At 42.0% G+C, this 19016-nt stretch overlaps 3 protein-coding genes across 3 annotated transcripts; 1 reads left to right on the plus strand and 2 right to left on the minus strand.

Annotated features, from left to right (window-relative positions):
- Window positions 1–56: 56 nt before the first annotated feature.
- On the minus strand, window positions 57–2307 carry LOC145459468 (splicing factor 3A subunit 3-like). Its single transcript, XM_080338104.1, has one exon. It carries the CDS (start codon window positions 2210–2212, stop codon window positions 707–709), a length of 1506 nt encoding a protein of 501 aa, XP_080194230.1. The 5' UTR covers window positions 2213–2307; the 3' UTR covers window positions 57–706.
- Window positions 2308–5801: 3494 nt separating this feature from the next.
- Window positions 5802–7996, plus strand: LOC145458853 (uncharacterized). Its single transcript, XM_080337353.1, has one exon. The coding sequence runs from the start codon at window positions 6043–6045 to the stop codon at window positions 7024–7026; it is 984 nt and encodes a 327-aa protein (XP_080193479.1). The 5' UTR covers window positions 5802–6042; the 3' UTR covers window positions 7027–7996.
- Window positions 7997–9376: 1380 nt separating this feature from the next.
- LOC145458852 (protein arginine N-methyltransferase 5-like) lies at window positions 9377–13256 on the minus strand. The gene has a single exon (XM_080337352.1). The coding sequence runs from the start codon at window positions 11994–11996 to the stop codon at window positions 9969–9971; it is 2028 nt and encodes a 675-aa protein (XP_080193478.1). The 5' UTR covers window positions 11997–13256; the 3' UTR covers window positions 9377–9968.
- Window positions 13257–19016: the final 5760 nt, after the last annotated feature.

Here is a 19016-nt window from a genome sequence, read left to right on the forward strand (position 1 = left end):
TGCTGGCCTCAGTATGAGACGAACTTATTCCATATGTCAAAAGTTAGGATAGTAAACTAGAGAAAGCACATAGAAAATGTGAAAATCGTTTTTCCAAGCAAAGTTTCCAGACCATATTAGCATGTAAATGTCAATTCAAAAAAATTTCTACATTCGATAAAATTTCACTGTTGAAAAATCCTTACTGCAAGGTTCATGAAAAGACAACAAATCGGCCATATTCGTTACCTATCAGTACGGCTGGGCAGTGGGCATAATGATTTTGAGTAGGGATACACGATTCTTTCAAGAAGTGAAAATATAGCCTACGCTCCTTTCCACTAAAAGCGAATTAATAAACGAAAATCATAGTTTGGATACCGTACTATTTGCTACTGCGGAAACGTAAAAACATCAATAGTAATATCGCAGCATACGAAACATGACGTAGTAGGCCAACAAAGCTACTCAAGTTAACGAAAATTACATTTCTGTTGAGTGGCAATCAATTCACAGCATTGTCACGAAGAGCAACGATGCATGCATGGTCAAAAAAATACCAAATTTAGCCCATGTCCAGCCCCACTGATAATGATTGCAGTCATACCACTTAACAACCCATTTCTAATCCAGTAACAGCTTATTACCAATCACTGAAAATCGTACACAAATTCATCAACTGACGGAAGTCCACCAAAATCTTTTCCACAATCGTCAAATTTCCAATTCACAACAACCCTTGACGCTTCAGATCCTCGTAAGTCTTCTTAGACACCACATTGCCGGCAGTATCTTCATATTCCTCCTCGTGATCAGGGTTCCAACGCTCTGCGTTCTTCATTTCTTTGATCTTAGACCACAAGGCCATAGCGTCTTCGATTTTTGTGACGTTCGCAAAATGGGCCGTGTTCGGAATTCCGAGACAACGCATTCCGTGAGCGTGACGCCATTCTGAAAAGTGGCGTTGGAACGCTTTCGGACCGCGGTAGATTTGATTTCCGCATATTTCGCAGTTGTAATTTATATTCAACCCGTGTAGCTTGTACAACCAGTAAGGAATCGGCTTTCCGTCCCATCCTAAAGGCAAATTTTTGGGGTTGTAAATAACTTCATCGTCATCATCCCCTGAATCACTGTCAGATGCCACATCTTCGTCATCCTCGTCTCTCTCATTTCCAGTACGAGCTTGTCTACGTTGGACATTATCTTTTGTGGCAGCTCTCTGCTCGCTTAGTAGCTCGACTAGATAGTAGATCCACGCCTCTAACGACGCGATTTCTTTGAATCTTTCAATATTTTTGGCAGACATTTTGTTACGTTTGCCTTTCGCAAACAGAGCCGAGTTGATTTCTTCCATTTTTTTACCTTTGGTGGAGAATAGTCTGTCCGCACGTTGATCTAAAGTGCCACCACATTTTAAATCGAGCGCCATCAATGCTGATTTCAATCTATCCAATCCCAAAGATGCTAGCTCTTCGGAAGAACTGAATGCGCTCAAATCCAAATGTGCCCCCGAGTGCGCCATAGCGCTACCCGCTTCTTTACCCCATCCTGGAAAATCATTCGCTTCCCATTGAACCTCGAATTTTTTGTAAACATCTTCATACTCAGTGTTCAAGTCGAGTAAAGGTTTAATACGTTCGACGAAAGACACTAAATACTGCATCAAGGAATCGAGGTATTCTTTGTATTGAGAATTTTTGTTGTCTCTAGCAATTTCGAACATTCGATCGAAGCTATCCAAGTAACGCACATAACTCATTTTTTCTGTGCCTTTCAAGTTAATGTAACGCATGTAAGATTCGTGAAGATCTAAGAATCTACCGTACGATTCTTCATCCGTGAATTCCGCCAGCACAGTCGCTTCATCAGCTGTACAGTCGCGGGCTTTATTCAATTCTTCAAACTCCATGGACATTGGAACGAATATTTCGTTGGGATGGGCCTTGTGGAAATCCTTGATTTCCTTCAGGCGTTTGTAGAATTCCCCAAATTCGTTCGGTCCTGCGATTGCTTGGATTTCTCGTTTCCGCAGTCCGTCATTATCTTCGTACATGTCTTGTAAGCGTAACGCGTTGTCCATTAGTCGGTCCAACAAAAATCTCATTCTGTGGTCCGAGTTGATTTGTTCGCGGGTCGAAGACTTTTTGTAGCCGCTCTCTTTCGTCATGGCGTCGTAAAGTCGGTCTTTTTCCTCGTGCATTCTACGCTGCTGCTCCAATATCGTCTCCATATTGGCTTTGTATTTACGAATATAGGCAGTTTTGTATGGTAAACAGTCAAACTATTTTACTACGAATCACAAATCCAACGAGACGACGAATCACAATAAAATCATTGTAGCGTGAAATTTTGATTCGCGTAGTGGCCGACCACTGAGCTATATAAACACATGGTGACATGCAAGGCCCGTGATATTTTGTAATTTTGATCATTTTACTTTCGTTCAACGTGTTCTAAAACATGGCATTCGAATGATTTCAACAGCTGATTAATATCGCGCCTGAAATCGGATCTGATCTAGATTCTAATGAACGAATACTATTCTGAGCTCGGGATGACAGGACCAGAAAACGCATTGTTCTATCAAGTATGCCTAAATGCCTAAAGTCCATGAGTGGACGGCCCAGAACAACCTTTGCATAAACGCTTCGAAATCCCAATCGCTGACAGTAGATTCAAAAAATAACCTAATCGTTGATATCGCTGGTCAGCCCGTTTCCAACACAGATAATGCCAAATACCTCGGGGTTTTAATGGACTGGAACATGTTCTGGAAGAGTCATATTCAGTCCCTAGACACTAAATTATCACCGAAGTGTGGCCTGTTCTCAGAGGTGGTCAGTAACGAAGTACTTCTACTTTTTCCAAGTACTCAAGTAGTTTTCCTCTACTTCTGGTACTTACTCAAGTAGATCTGATTTTCGCTACTTCTACTTCTACTTCATTATATTTTGTGATCTACTTACTTACTTTTCGCTATTTTCAGTTTTTCAAGTAGAAGTAGTTCAATCTTCCAATCAGGAAGATAGCCTGAGGAATTTCGGGGCTGTTTTAACGGAATGTCGCTGGTCGCTGGTTAATATCGCTGGTCAGCCCGTTTCCAACACAGATAATGCCAAATATCTCGGAGTTTTACTGGACTCGAACATGTCCTGGAAGAGTCATATTCAGTCCCTAGAAACTAAATTATCACCGAAGTGCGGCCTGTTCTACAGCATTGGGCGCTTCATGCCAGCATGGGTTCTTCTGATACTCTTTAAATTCTTAATGCAATCGAAGTTACATTATGGCATCCTCTGTTGGGGGGCTGCCAGTAAAACTGCACTCAAGCCACTGCAGAAACTACAGCATAAAGTGCTCCGAATCATAGCTAGGGCCCCAAAGGGGCCTGGCTGCCCATCCAATAAGTCGCTGCTGAAGAGATTCGGCGTCCTAAACATAGAAGATATGCGGAAACTAGAAATCGCCAAGTTTATGTATCAGTTTCACTGCGGTCGTTGCCCCGAATATTTCATTGACTTCTTTACTTCTGAATCAAAAGCGCACAAGTACTACACACGCGCGTCCACGTCGTCCAAATATCATATGATGGATGGACCGAAAAGATCATCGCTCTATCAAATATGCCGGACCTGATGTGTGGAACAGTATCCCGCCGGCCATCAGGCAGTCGACGAGCATGTCCACATTCAAGTCGAAATACAAGCAATTACTACTAAATGAATACAGTCCATCCTCAAGATACCGGACCACGACTGACCTATCGATCTCGCTGCCCTTGACATGCCGCCCTATTTCTTGTCGCTTCCTTTTTCTATACTATCTTCTTTACTTTCATTCAGTGTGCATGCCTCCTCTTTACATCGCCTACTAGGCCAAGGTGGGTGTCCGATTCCATGGACAACTCCTAGTCGCTTCGACATCTTCCTTTCTTTTCATTGTATCGCATTTTTTGTGGTGTATTGAACTGATAAAATTGCTAATAAACCAATGACGATGATGATGATGATGATGTCGGATTAGGATCAGGATTAGGATTGGAATATACAAAATTTATGGATTAGGACTTTGATTAGGATTTGAAGCTTCGGATTTGGATTGGATTAGGACACGGAAATTTCAAATCCGCTAATCTCTGGCATATACCAAGCAACAATGGACCAGTGGTATCAGTGCCAGTAGCCTATATGTTTGGCTTTTCATCTGGAACCTACAATAAGAGCAGATTAATTTGGCCAATTCAAATTTATGACAAAGTGATTTATTTCGGCTTGATTCAACTTTATATAGCTTTCAAAGACTACTCCAAGTCGTTTCAACGCCTTCCCATCTTTTCATGGTATCGCAGTCTTGTGATGTTTTGAAAGGAAGGAAATATTGTTATATTGATACTGATATCAAAAACTAGGCCTATAGAATAGGCTACTTACTTTTTTACATACTTATAAAAAGTGACTTTTACTTCTACTTGCGTAGAAATTGACGCCGTTACTTCTACTTCTACTTGAGTACATATGGTAAGTACTTTGATCACCTCTGATGACGTCACAGTGGTTATAGCTATGACCCAACAGCAATGAATACGTCACAGAACAGGCTGTGTTTAGCACTGAAATGCAAAATTTTAAATCACAGATTATAAAAAATCTTGACGTGATGGGAAAAAGCGACTTCATTTTCGTAATCAGCGTACGAAAATTGACTTAATAGACATCATTTTATCCAAAAAACAAAAATCATGTCGACCAGTGTTATTTATCTTTTTATTGACGCCATAAGAATAAGCGACACAAAGGAACGCCGGTCAAGATGAACCTCAAACTTCGGATTTTTTGTGCGCACCTTCGATTTCCTGTGCGCAGATACCTTGTCAGCACTGCGCAGTGCGCACGTGCGCAGATTAGAGGGAACATTGCCTACAACCTATTCTGTAATCTTGCAGATTTTGCTTTCGTACGCGTTCCAAGACTGCTTGAAATTATAGAGTGATTTCACCGCTCATTATTATAGCGACTGACTTTACTGACTCGGGTCAAAATATGCATTGAATCGAAGTGATTTTATTACCTCACGCTGATAGCGACAAAAATGAGTAGGCCTAATGGAAAATGTTTTTGGATGATTATTATCTGAGATAAGGATCTCTTTTCCCATCACCATTCATAATTTCTGGGATTGTTAGACCAACACAGAACACAGCACATATGCAGGCCAAACGCCAATCAAAAGCTAGTCCGAAGAAATGGAGGAGTAGGCTTACATGGGGTAGAATTTTAGGGCTCAGCAACAGGGATTGGAGGCGAAATCCATGCAGAGACTGGTTACTGAGTGTCAATGCATGATTCTATCGCTTTTACTAATCCTGAAGGGCACTACTGGAGCGCATGCATGAAGACCAAACAAAGGGAAATACAGGTATACAATTAGGCTTACATGTAGTGTTATGGTTAAGGGTGGATTCAGTTAGGGCTCATTCCATATTTACATCAAGATTTGTTTTGACTGATCAGTGATCATACAAGGTCCAGTATAATGACAGGGACATAGCCTAGTCTAGATAGGCCTATCTCTGACTGATGTCCTTCTTCATTTTATCGATATTTTTGTGATATTATTTATTGACAGAATGATTCTGATATACCGCCAGAATGACCACCACGCGAACGAGCGCTCGCGGCGAGTACAGGCAACGGAATTTACCTCCTTTAGAATTCACTGGCAATCGTCGCCGGAAGCAGTCTGCAACAAGTTGATAGCTCTGATATGTGGCTAATTCAACGACATTTCTAATTGATCGTAGTATCGCGGATATAGTATAGCCTATATAAATTACCACCACGAGCTCTGTTTGCATTGTTGCTTACGGGATTGATCGTAGGCCTACCCTGCATGTATTGGAAAGCCTACCTTGGCAAACATTACAGGTGACGTTTCTACGAAGTCTGGGTAAATGCACACAGGAAACAATTGCATTGCATTGCGACGATCGGTAGGAGATTTGTTAGAATATTGGCATTTAGCAGATTTGATCATTCAGGCAGTCGACGATAGTTACCAATCATGTCTCAGATGTTGCCAAGCGTTACGGTTGCATCCCGGAAAGTTTGTAACGTCCACACAGGAGTAGATTTATATATTCATATTGACCAGCAATTGTCGACATCAAGAAAGACGCCCACTTTATACAACGTGATCGTAGTTAGCAATCTGCATGTCTTTGGTGCAAGCGAAGGCAACACCGTACAATATGCGATTGAAAAGACTCACAGCGAGTTGGAGAAATTACATCAACAGCTATCGAAGAAATTTTCCGGGACGTTAATACCAGCAGTTCCGAAAAAGCCGATTTCAATTATCGACACATCTACGAAAGCAGACGAACGAATGAAGCGGTGCGAATCATTTCTGCAATTTTGCGCCAAGACCGCGAAAATAGTCAACTCCGAGGTTATGTTAAAATTCCTCTCGGTAGATATCGCTACTCAGAAAGAAGATGGCGACACGATTGTAGAATCTAGCGAGCCTACTGAAAAACAACGTACGTTCAAAGATGCTCAAACTACAGCGAAGCTTTTCGACGATGTCACTGATGATAAAGAAATTAATTTTGAGAGTGACGACGAAAATGACCCGACCCTGGTGATGGACTTGTCTCAAGAAAACAAGTCACGATCGCGACACCAGCAAGATGGCGTCGACTTAGAACATAGAATGCAATCCGCGAAATTGTACAACGACATCAGTGCCAAACCGATGGAAAACAAAACGAATATCTCTACTGAACCAATAAGCGACAGCGAAGACATTCTGAGCAGCGATGATGACTTCGAAGAGCTCATGAAACGGCTGGACGAAACCAAGAAGGCGAGAGGAAACAGGCAGAGCGAACTTAACGCGCAAAGCGAGCCCGACTGTCCGACAATTTCCGCGAGAAACGCCACCACAGACCACGCACTAACGATTGCTGACATCAGTCTGAGCGACGTGTCTCAATACATCTCGGACAACACTGCAGGTAGCAAGGACGATGATCTAGGACTGTAATATACGGACATTACGATGATCAAAGTAGAATTAAATCCTAGCTTACCCATAATCCGAGTGTCCTATTGAATATAGGACATAGCATCGTAATCCGTGTCATAGCTAGGGCCCCATATGGACCTAGTTGTCCATCCAACAAGTCGGTGCTGAAGAGATTCGGTGTCCCGAACATGGAAGATATGCGGAAACTAGAAATCGCCGAGTTTATGTAACAGTTCAACTGCGGTCATTGCCCCGAATATTTCAATGACTTCTTTGCCTCGGAATCAAAAGCGCACAAGTAGGCTACAACACACGCGTGTCCACATCGTCCAAATATCATTTGATCGACCGAAAAGATCATCGCTCTATCAAATATGCCGGACCTGACGTGCGGAACAGTATCCCGCCGGCCATCCGACAGTCGACGAGCATGTCTACATTCAAGTCGAAATACAAGCAATTACTACTAAATAAATACTAGTCCATCCTCAAGATTACCGGACCACGACCTGACATATCGATCTCGCCTTCCTTGGCATGCAACCCCATTTTGTCGCTTGCCTTTTTCTATACAATCTTCTTCACTTTTCATTCAGTGTGCAATGTGCATGTCTCCTCTTCACATCGCCTAGGCCAAGGTTGATGTCTGATTCCATAGTCCACTCCAAGTCGCTTCAACACCTCCCTATCTTTTCATTGTATCGCATTTTTGCAGTCTAATGAACTGATAAATATTGCTAATAAACCCAATGATTATGATAAAAAGAATATTCCGCGAGTCTTACGTGACGCCGTTTTCAACTGCCGAGCGAGATAGCGAAATAATGGTAACTGGTATCCGCGGCTATCCTGCTACCCAGGGGTTCTCAAAGGGTGGGCCACAGAGCATTTTGAGGTGGACCACTAGGCTATTTAGAAAATTTTAGAATTAATGCAAGTTCGCTTTTATTTGTTATGTTAAACGCTAGAAATATATTCATAAATTTTTCATCCGACTTTGATGAGACGTAGTGGCACGCATGGAGTCAACATGTCGAAAACGGGACGGACGAACGGCGGCTTTTTCCACTGGCTATGGCAACCTACGGCTAACAACAACTAAAGTAATTTTGAGTATATGATAACTGGAAGGTAATGGTGAAGTAACCAAGCATTCCGGCAGGGACATATGTCGTATGCCGTTGAAAGGGGGTGCAATAACCTCGGAATGAAGTGTAATTGATGTAGCCTATAGATTTACTGTACTTCGGCAGTTCGTATTATTGTAAGACAGAAATAGCCATAATTGAAAATTATAAGCAACTTCCGGTAAAGGTATACTGCACCACCGCAACGAATCGTAATGGCTTGAGGATTTAGCGGAGCGCATTGATCTTTGGAGTCGGTTTAAAATGTCCGGCCTGGAAATCATCGAACCTAATGTAAGAGTCAAATGAATTGATTGTATCATTGGATTGAATATTCTGACATTGCAACTTCAGTTGGTTTGGTACAAGACACACAATGTACATTGTACAGCATGCATATTAAAAAAACTCTTTATCCACTTCTCTGTAGTACTAGCACCCCATTCATTAATGCATTGTTTGAAGCTGGCCCAGAATGATTATATTATTCCCCACAATAGTGGAACTGAAACCCTACTCATACAGTGGATGCGGGGATTTTATCATTGTGTTTCGCGACGCGAACGGAGCAGCAGACAATCATAATATACACAGGAGTTTTAGCCTATGATCTACGAGGGCCGTAACTGCCACACCCAAACCCCCAATTGGGGGAGCTCGAAGGGGTCCAAGATTATTTCGTCGGTCGTTTTTGGAGGATATTTATTCAACTCGAAAATTTCTGTCGCAATTCGCGCGATTTCATGTCCCTAGAGGTCTAAATTTAAATATCAGTAAATTAAGAGAGAAATGCGCATATTTTAGATAAATAGGCATATCGGCGCCGTCGACTACCACGCATTGAACAGGATTAGCACTCCCAATATATAAGGTGGGCCACAGCACAGCTTCCAACCGGAAAATGGACCACGGCCAAGAACCCCTGTGCTAGGCCCTCGGCATCCACGAATAGCTGAGAAAAAATGGCAGTGCATACTGTACGTTCTTACATAAATGTCGCAGCTCCATTGTCAAAGCATCTCGATAGTGCAGGCGAAAATAAAATTTGATCTCTCCCTCTCTATTACGTAACCAACACACGTTCTCATTTCGAGCAGGACCTTGACAGGTGGTCTGTTTTCATAACAGAAAGTGGGCCATGGCTATACAAGAGCTGACAACCACCGATCTAAACAAATCAGATGACACCTTACATGCTCATCCCTGCTACAGCTGCATTTCTACCACAATGACGACGCAAGTACGAAAGCTTTCAATATGTTAAGAAATCATATAAAATCTCAACAGCAGCGAAGCCAGTACAAAAGCAATGAAGTATCTCAGTCCCAGAAGCAGAAAATCATTCCCCAACATAAAAAATTTGGAAGTTGGAAGTCTCGGATACATGGGCACTGGGCAGTGTTTGACATCGAAAGAATATATTGAAATCCAACTTGAGAATTTTCAGGTATTTCTAATTAGATTTACTGAATTCACAAAAACTTATAGTCCGAAATAGAAAGAAATGCTACAAAAATCAAGTTCAGTACATATCAGATCATATTTCATTCTCACAAGCAACAGAATGGCGAGCGTCTGAACGCCGAGCTTAGCTCCTTTCGCACGATACAGTTCTCCTGTAGCATTTTCAGGAAAACCAGAAATAGGATTACAATCAAAATGAGAGAATAGAAACACTTCACAAGTTTACCGTCATTTTGTTATAATTAAACTAGAATCTAGGTGACCAAGTCTGGTTGGAAAATAACAACTTCAATGATTGCCTACATAAAAATCACACGTACGGATATGCTAATATCGAAATCCCCAAGGCGCATAATCGAACATCAGCATTCACAGCCCGATAGTATAAGACCTCCCGTTAGGGTTGTGAATCGAGCTTGGACGCGGAGAATCAACACACCACTCGTACCAAACCTTCTCTTCGTTTGTGCATCTCCAAAAATCAACCTTCAAATTAGACCCTCCGGTAATATCAATGGGGTCTTTGACAGGGAAAAATATGGGAAACCAGCTGAACATCCCAGGCGAGTGCGTTCTAGGTTCGATGCTGATCTCCACGTCTTGATACAGTGCGCAACGAAAATACCCAGCAAATCCGTGCAGGATTGTATCGAATGGCACGTTGAATGATAGCCTCTTGTATCTCGAGTTGTGGTGATTATCCGGCAGAAGACCTTTGTCGTTTACGGAAAATGGTAACGAATCACATTCGGAGCCATCAATCTCCTCTTTAACGACATCTGCATTATGATTACCCCCGTTCATCTCCACAGCACATTCCTTACTGAACTTAGCCTGCCATTGCTTCGGCGTGACTTGCCCGTAGAATTCAGTTTTAGGATTCTCGCTGGCGTTGTTCCAGTTGGGATGATTGAATGTGAACAAGGCGATCGGATCTGCCAGCTCATGATAGTTATGAATTCGCACCACGTACGGCGTTTCGAATGATGATTCCGGAGGTTTGTTACGTTCCGAGTTGACTACACCTTTGACTTCGTTGTATAACTTCTGCGATGAAATCGGCGATACGTACGAAGTGTATGACTGCGGAATGCATACAGCGTTTGGCTTTAAAAAACGAGTAGCCCCATCCAAGCATTCAGGGGACAATTCATTGTCACCAAACGATCCCAGGAGTTCAGAAACTATAATATCAGCTAGCTCTGGTGCGTCCCATGTACGCATATCCGCCGATACCACAGTTACGTCATGTTTTTTCCATTCCGTTGCACGCAAATGCTCCAATAACACAGCTGCGTTACGATTTTTCTCAACAGCATACAGTTTCACTTTTCTATTCGCTTTTTCCGCACCACGTAACGACATTCTAACTAACGGACCACGTCCGGCCCCCAGCACCATAATGACACCTGTAACCTCATCACGTTGCTCATCTGGTATTATATCCAACAGGCAACGATACACAGCTTCTTGATACATGCTGTATTTGATCGGATCTTTTTCAAAAATCTCATAAGTCGAAGACTCCAAGTTATCCATCAAAGGCTGCAAAGGAGCTTGGAGATAGTCTTCATAGCCTCTTGCAAATCTTTCATACTGGCCCTCTGTGTTTGCAGCCTGGCACAAATGATTAAGATATTGGTGATAAACCACTACTGAATCCTCATTGATTTTATCCCCTGAAATCACAGCTTGGCAGTTCAATCGTAGCAGTTTTGAAACGATTTGCTGATGAGGTCGCGATAACACCGGAAATCCTTTTTTATTAGTCAGGAAAACAGAAGTAGAGAGAAAGACAACACGAATCGGTTCTCCAGACCATCTCTCTAATTGTGGAGGCAAGTCAGATGTGATTTCCAGGGCCAGTCCTATACGCCCGTGAGAATTACACATTCGCCGGAATTTATTCCACCACTGCCAAGTGTCCTGCTGGCCGTCGTAAGACTGTAAAGGTATTTTCACCCAAATGTGTAGATTATGGTGCCCTTGATGTAAAAACGAATAGATTATGCGTGCCACAGCGCTACAATTTTCGTCTTTGACTTCCACGATGACCGCGGGTAAGCTGAGAAACGCAGCGAATTGTAATTCTTGCATCAAAGCTTCTGACGCCATCAACCTTCTTTTATCCACTGGTGACGTTAGATCAGTAAAATACGACACTTTCCCAACAACTAACGAAGCCCATTCGTGCGAATTGAAGAGGTAAGACGTGTCCGTGATACCTCCAATCTTTTCATTCAGTTTGGCACCTTGGAAAGGCGCCGAACCCTCCTTGACAATGTTTGTGCAGATAAAATCATAGCCGTTCTGGTTCGAGCGCATAATCGACTCCTCCAAATCTTCCGTGAAACCAACGTCCAGCCCGCAAGAAACGCGTTTCCTGTTCGAGTTCATTTTGCTTTGGCTTATGGCAGACTTCGGTATGTATTATAATCGATGGCAGCCTGCATAAAAAATACATAGGACAGTGCTCTAATCAAAATCAGAAGAAAGCAGATTGTGGCAAATGGCAATCAATGGTTACTACAGGGATGGGTGAAATTCAGTACCTGAGTGATTTGATTACGATATGATTATTAGGCTTGGAATTAACTATCACTAATTAATGACAACAGTAGGCCTATAAATGTTGATGGAAGTTCAAATATGTACCTTTTATGCTACAAAGAATACGATGCCCATTACACATACCTATAAAGATAAATTGGTATCTTTCAACTACGGTATGTCTATTTCATTGTACTTTTTCTTTTGTCACAATACTGTGGTTAGATAAAGACTTGACAGATATGTTATGTTCGGTATCTTTGTACAACATGATACGTATACTGCGATACGACCAATCCAGGTTTCAAGGCTTCCATAGTAGAAAATAGCAATTCTCGCTGATAAATCAACTCTTCGTGGCAATGAGCGTATTAATTCCAGTACTGTACTGGAATAAATAATCTCTCCCTACTTGACTAAGAATCTAGTACCCGAAACACTGTGCCTATCCACCTACTCACGACCTCGAGTTAGAATTGGAGTAAATCGAAATCATGCGTCTTCAAATGAACTTTAAATGAGTGGCTGTCGGTGAGCGAATGGGTATATTAGATAAGGGGCGAAAAATATACCCTGACATCTGACATGTAGCGACACACACGTCACGTACCGCACCCGCACCGTAACTGATTGTGAAGACAATGACCTAAAACAGGTCATTAGTCACAAGCATTTGTGGTGGGTGAGAGAGCATAACGACTTCTTTATTTTCAATGTCACAGACTAGGCGACAACGACAACCCGCGTGCCTAAGGGCCTGCCTGCTTCTGCTTTGCATTAGTCATCCGTGCGATATACATACAGGGTGCCGCAGACACCAATTTCATACTCGAGTCAGGACAAACACCGGTGAAAAAACTATCGGTTAGTGACAGACTTTGTTAACTAGATAATTCTGACCAGTGGTTCTCAAGCTGAGGATTTTATACGGACCAGAGCCCTGTCAGTGTCTACATGCTTTTCGTTGACTCAACTCGTAACGTGGCGGCTGGCGGGCCGATTACGAATGGAATACGCAGTTCATAACATCAACCTGTCGCCACACAAGATGTATATGCGATGAATACTGCATTTACAGACTCTCTCACTCATTAATCAGTCTATTCTGTATTTCATCTTTTCGCAATAACCTGATTGACTCTTTTTTTTAGCAATTAATAAAATCAGCAACCAACCGTAAATTCCCAGAACTTGATCAAAAAATTATAGCCAGGCATACAAAACGCGGTTCACATTGGAAAGGTACAATTAGCAACCAATAACTATGAAAACTGAACCGAGACGGGGACTTCTAAGTTATAATAATTCGAAGCTACTAACTATAGTAAACGAAGAATTCAATGAGCGACCCACATGTATTTCTAGTGATGAGGTGCCTAGGCATATAATGAAAGCACGATCATCGTCGGTATCGTCTTCCACAAGAATATAAAAAACGTTTTTTGGTCTTGAGAGCCCGACCGACATCGGATTTTTAGTCGATACTGATTAAACCGGTAACAAGTACACGAAACAATTTGGGATGGCTGCTTGTGGACCTGAATGATACCACCATCATGGTGTCCTATTAGGCGTGGACAAGTGTCCCATAATATGGTGTGGCCACAAGCAAATCTCACGGCTCAGTGAAATTGGTGAACGTCACACTTTCCATTTGGTCAAAGGCAACTTTACAGCCATTTTTGACCGGCTTACGGAGCGCTAAATTCGACAAAACGGGTATCAATGGAAAGCTGCTGCTGTATTGATTACGAAATTATATATTTTACTCTGCTCATGGTCTCGGAACCCCCAGAACCAGCCTCGAATTTTGCATTGCGATCGAGTTTTGAATTGTAACGCAACAATGCTGTCTGACTCTTCTTTTTAGCTTCACTCTCGCTTTTTTTCAGTTGAGCGCCTCCCCTTCTGATGCTTTCGCGCCTCCCCGAGGGGCGCGCGCTCCCCACTTTTAGGAACCACTGCCTTAAGCCGTTTTCTAAGGCCCTTTTCATACCGGATTTACGAAACTCTTTCGGGAACAAGTTCCGAAACAGGCGATGTTCACATAGAGAAAAAATTTCCGAAACAGTTCCGGGAAAAGAGCGCGTTCATACCTATTTAGAGTTACCGCGAGCTAATGTTTAGTTGTTTACACACTGAAGTGGTCCTGGCGGAATTTCGGCGGAATGTTTGCACTGAGGTGAAACATGGCGAATGATCACGTGAAACATTATGGTGAACGAATAGCCAATATTAACCCCTGGCGTATCAAGTGGTCGGAAATGTCGACTTCTCGGGAGGAATTTTTGACTAATCACGACTAATTTATTGGAAAACTGAATTTGAAGACAGATTTGATGCAGCGTTACGAACACCTTCTGTAGGGACAAATCCGATTGGCGGATGTTGATAGAAGTCGACTCCAGGATCGACAAATGAAAGTGTGAACCAGACTTGGACAACTAGATAATTATAGTTGTCTGATTTCATTAAATTAGAGCGAAATGCCAGTAATCTAATTCTAATCTAATCTGGAAAAGTTGTTGACGATTACCCCTGACCAGTGTCAGCTGAAATATTCGGGTATATTTCAATATGAATATATTATTCGATTGTACAGCTCCTTGGAGGTACAGAACATCAATGTACAATTGATTAGCATAGTCATATTGAAATGTACCCGAATATTTTCGGCCGAAACTCGTCAGGGGTAATCGTCATCAACTAGTAGAGAATTCACATGAGCATCGTATATCAACAATCGTATCACAAAATATGACGTCAACAGCATGGAATGTCGAATACTACGAGAGCGTTCAATGTACTATTTTTAGATGATACGCGAACTCGTTTTGTTGACACAGCGTTGGCCAGTAGGGGTCTCAGCTTTCCCGTGGCCACTTACTGGCCACAGATTTTTTTGTGGCCGGCCACGAATATCTCGTGGCCGGCCATGAAAATGCGTTGTCTCATGGCCGGCCACAGTGAATTTCATGGCCGGCCATAAGAATTCATCGTGGCCGGCCACGAGTTCATGGCCAGTTCGTGATTTTGGCACCTCTAGTTGGATCAAAATCGGCCCTTTGCATCCAATTTGACAATAGTCAAGTAGATTGTCTTCATTTGCAATACGAACTTGCTGGCGGCAAGGTTTTGTATAGACGACTTCCACTATTATCGCACGTAGGCCTACCTAAGTTACATTACCACTTTATTGAGTAGTTTAGGGATGGGTTCAAAATTTGCACGGCTTTACACGTGTTTATTTTTTGTGTTCGCTGTAGAAATGAATTCGATTCCCACTGACTATTAAAAAAGTACCCTAGGGCGGTGCGTTGTAAACTAACACCGAAACACACGTTCTTTGAACTTCCTGGAATCTAGATAAATATTTGATAGAGTAATGTATAAGCAATGAGCATACATCTTATTGGTTGGTCAGACAAACGTCTTTACATTAAAACTGGTGTCCACACAGCCTCCACGCCAGGCGATCAACGCAATGGGATCGCGTGGAAAGATAAAACAGTGGTGCAGACTCGATAGCCTTGCAGTTTCCCCGCATCTCCATCGCCCAAGCCCCATTAGTGATGAAAGCGTAGATAATCTGACTCCCTGCCCATCTTTCCTTTTCTACATAAAGAAACCGTCATATTTTGCTACTAAAAGTTTGTTTATTCCGTTACCAATTTCACAAAATCTGAAGCAATTGAAGATATGATTACAATCATTCACAATTCATATACAAGTAGTTGCATGAATGCAATGTGTCCAATACATGCTTTTCACAGAAAACACCCAGGGGCACGAGAGATCAGATGCACTTTACACGGCGCTAGGTATTTGCACTGCATTCAAATGTCGAAGTATAATGAACGATTGGGGCTTGTCTGTGCCATCAAGATTGTTCCCTGAACATTGATTGGGGAACATTCCATTGTTCCCTACATCAACCACAAAAATACCATGCCTATTGGTCAATTTGCAGGATTGGCATGGGCATTTTTTCATCGATTGTTGGCGCTGCATTTGATGTCGCATCGATCGATGGTGCTGCATTAGATGACGCAAAGTATCTGGAGTTATCTATTATTATAACAGTAATTTATTATATAACAGGCACATTTACGTCCTATGCCCACCACATAGGTTAGCAGCGTGATCTAACAACGACATGCGATACAAAACGATCCTTGCACCCAAGTAATCAAGTATCCTATGGCATACACGGCATCGTTAGTGACTGCGACATGCATCTCATTGGTACATTATTTGTTTCAAACTGGAAGAACGGCACCTAGGTGGATATACAAAATTATATAGGATCGTAAACGTGACCAAAATCAAATTTCTGGGAACAAAGCCCCACATTTTACCAATATTACCGGTAGGTTAGGCTACATCGTTGCCTTTATTCTACAGCTACAGCATATCTGCAGTGTGTCAAGTTCAAGTGCTGCTACAGCATAGAAATATTCATAGATTCATCGACACAATTCTCATCGTGCAAATGAGTGCAAGCTCCATTGATGTTGAGGCTCTGCAACGTCGTATGTATTGTATAGCAGTACGATAATCAAATATGTATATAACAGGGTTGTAATGACTCGAGTCATGACTCGACTCGAGTCAGACTCGGGTCACGATTTTCTGATGACTCGACCTGACTCGAGTCATTTTCTCAAAATACGGAAATGACTCGACTTGACTCGAGTCGATCTGGGTATTGATTCGACTTGGACTCGAGTCATTGCGCATGACTCGAAGCAAGTCATATGACTCGAGACTCAGACGGCCACGACCGATATTTCACTGTAATTTCGAAGAACAGTAAAGTAAACACCCTATTGGGATTTCGTCTATTGGTACTGGTACTTGAAAATGCAACCAGAAACTGTTAAAAGTTAAAAGAAAATTAGTATTTTATAAATGCGAACCATTCAATATCAGCAAACAGAGTTATAAAAGTGGGTTTAACAAGACTTCAACAGTCAATACAATGACTTGGACTCGGACCAGAGTCATAATGCCATGACTCGGACTCGAACCTCTGCTCGATGACTTGGACTCGGACTTGACTCGGTGGTGAATTGAAAATGACTCGACTTGACTCGAGTCAAAACTATAAAAGTGAGATTGACTTGTAACTCGGAGCTTAATGGTTTGGTTACAACCCTGGTATATAACCGTACATCGCGGACTCGTCATAGATCTGATACAGAAAGGAAGGATTGTATCAGCCTGGCATTATCCAATTCATAGCTATTCAGTTATACGAAAGATAACAAACTATGGAATTGTTTGCAACTACATGTCGATCCTATACCGTTGGAAAGACATATCAGATCGGGGGAAGCACCGGCCACAGCGAGCTGCGAGCTGCTCTGTGGCCGGCCACAGAATGTTATATGTGGATTTCACAGCTTTTCTGGAACTTGAGAGAGTATTTTCACATATTCTTGGTTGTTTGATTCCCTAATTGTTTCGTTCGGGTACTTTGATTACGGTATTTAGTATTTAAAACAAGAAAACAGGTAAAATGACCGCATATTGACCGATCCAGTATCTCGATGAAACATAGATTATGATTCAAGGAGGTATATAGTCGAGTTTACCTAAGCGTAAATCGAAAAAATCTGCAGTGAATTGAGACAAATTTCCAGTGCAGTATTGTATTATTCATAAACTCATCAGGGCAATCCATGAAGGATTTTAAACTGCCCCTACATTCTTGAACTACATGATCAAATATATATGTATTACTTATTCGCATCGCAGACTCATCATAAACGATAAACATGGTTGAAAATGAAGGACATTATCATCATCATATTGTTTAATCGTAGGTTTGTATATTTACAAAATGAATCTAACTATACAATCGATTGCAACTGCACAATGCACATTGCACATCTTACGGTTGAAAATCAATATCAGAACGGGGGAAGCACCGGCCACAGCGAGCTCTGATCTGTTCTGTGGCCGGCCACATAATGTCATGTGAATCTCACAGCTTTTGGGGATCTTATAGAGATTTTCTGACAGATATCTGGTATCCATTGTTTTTCCAATTCTATGCAGTTGCATATGATTAGCTGTGACGAGTGTCAGTCGAATATTTAGGTCTATTTCTATAAAGAAAAGATACAAATCAACACTGACCAGTTACCAGTTGTGATAACGTCTTCATCGCTTCTAGCTTTCTGTACCATTATTTCCTGTTTCATTTAGCGGATATCCCCCTTTTCAATGATTTCTTTACATCATTTTGTGTGTTCTTAATTGATATATGGAGACTATTCCGGATCCTTTCATCTTCTTCCTATCGTTTCATTGTATCGCTATTCGTCTGGTATTTCGGGTGAAAATGCATATAAACTGAGCTAAACTCTCGCTCTCACCTAGTTCTTTTTACTGTACGCCCATAATAGAACATAATTGATCATGCATTTGACCACGATTGGGCCACGTACAGTACTTATAAGCAATACTAACTTGATATATTGCAGCCGGCCATGAAATTTGGCTGTGGCCGGCCATGAAATTTAGTCATGGCCGGCCATGAGAATGAGTTTGACATGGCCGGCCATGGAAATTTCATGGCCGGCCATACTGAAATTTCATGGCCGGCCATGAAAATCACCGTGGCCGGCCACAGAATAGCACTTTTCATGGCCGGCCACGGAATATCTGTGGCCGGCCACGAAATTATCCGTGGCCAGTAAGTGGCCACGGGAATGCTGAAAGTCCGTCTCGCGTTGGCTGGTGTATTTTGATAAATGAAAGAGTAAACGACCCTTTCCGAGTATGCGAAATCTGTCGTCTCGTCTCTGCCTACAAAAAGCTCGTCAATATTTTTGGTCTAAATACTTATTATTTTAGGCT

Source organism: Botryllus schlosseri, chromosome 16 (assembly GCF_051294905.1).
Source record: "Botryllus schlosseri isolate E-star chromosome 16, Bs_hap1, whole genome shotgun sequence".
Classification (NCBI taxonomy): domain Eukaryota; kingdom Metazoa; phylum Chordata; class Ascidiacea; order Stolidobranchia; family Styelidae; genus Botryllus; species Botryllus schlosseri.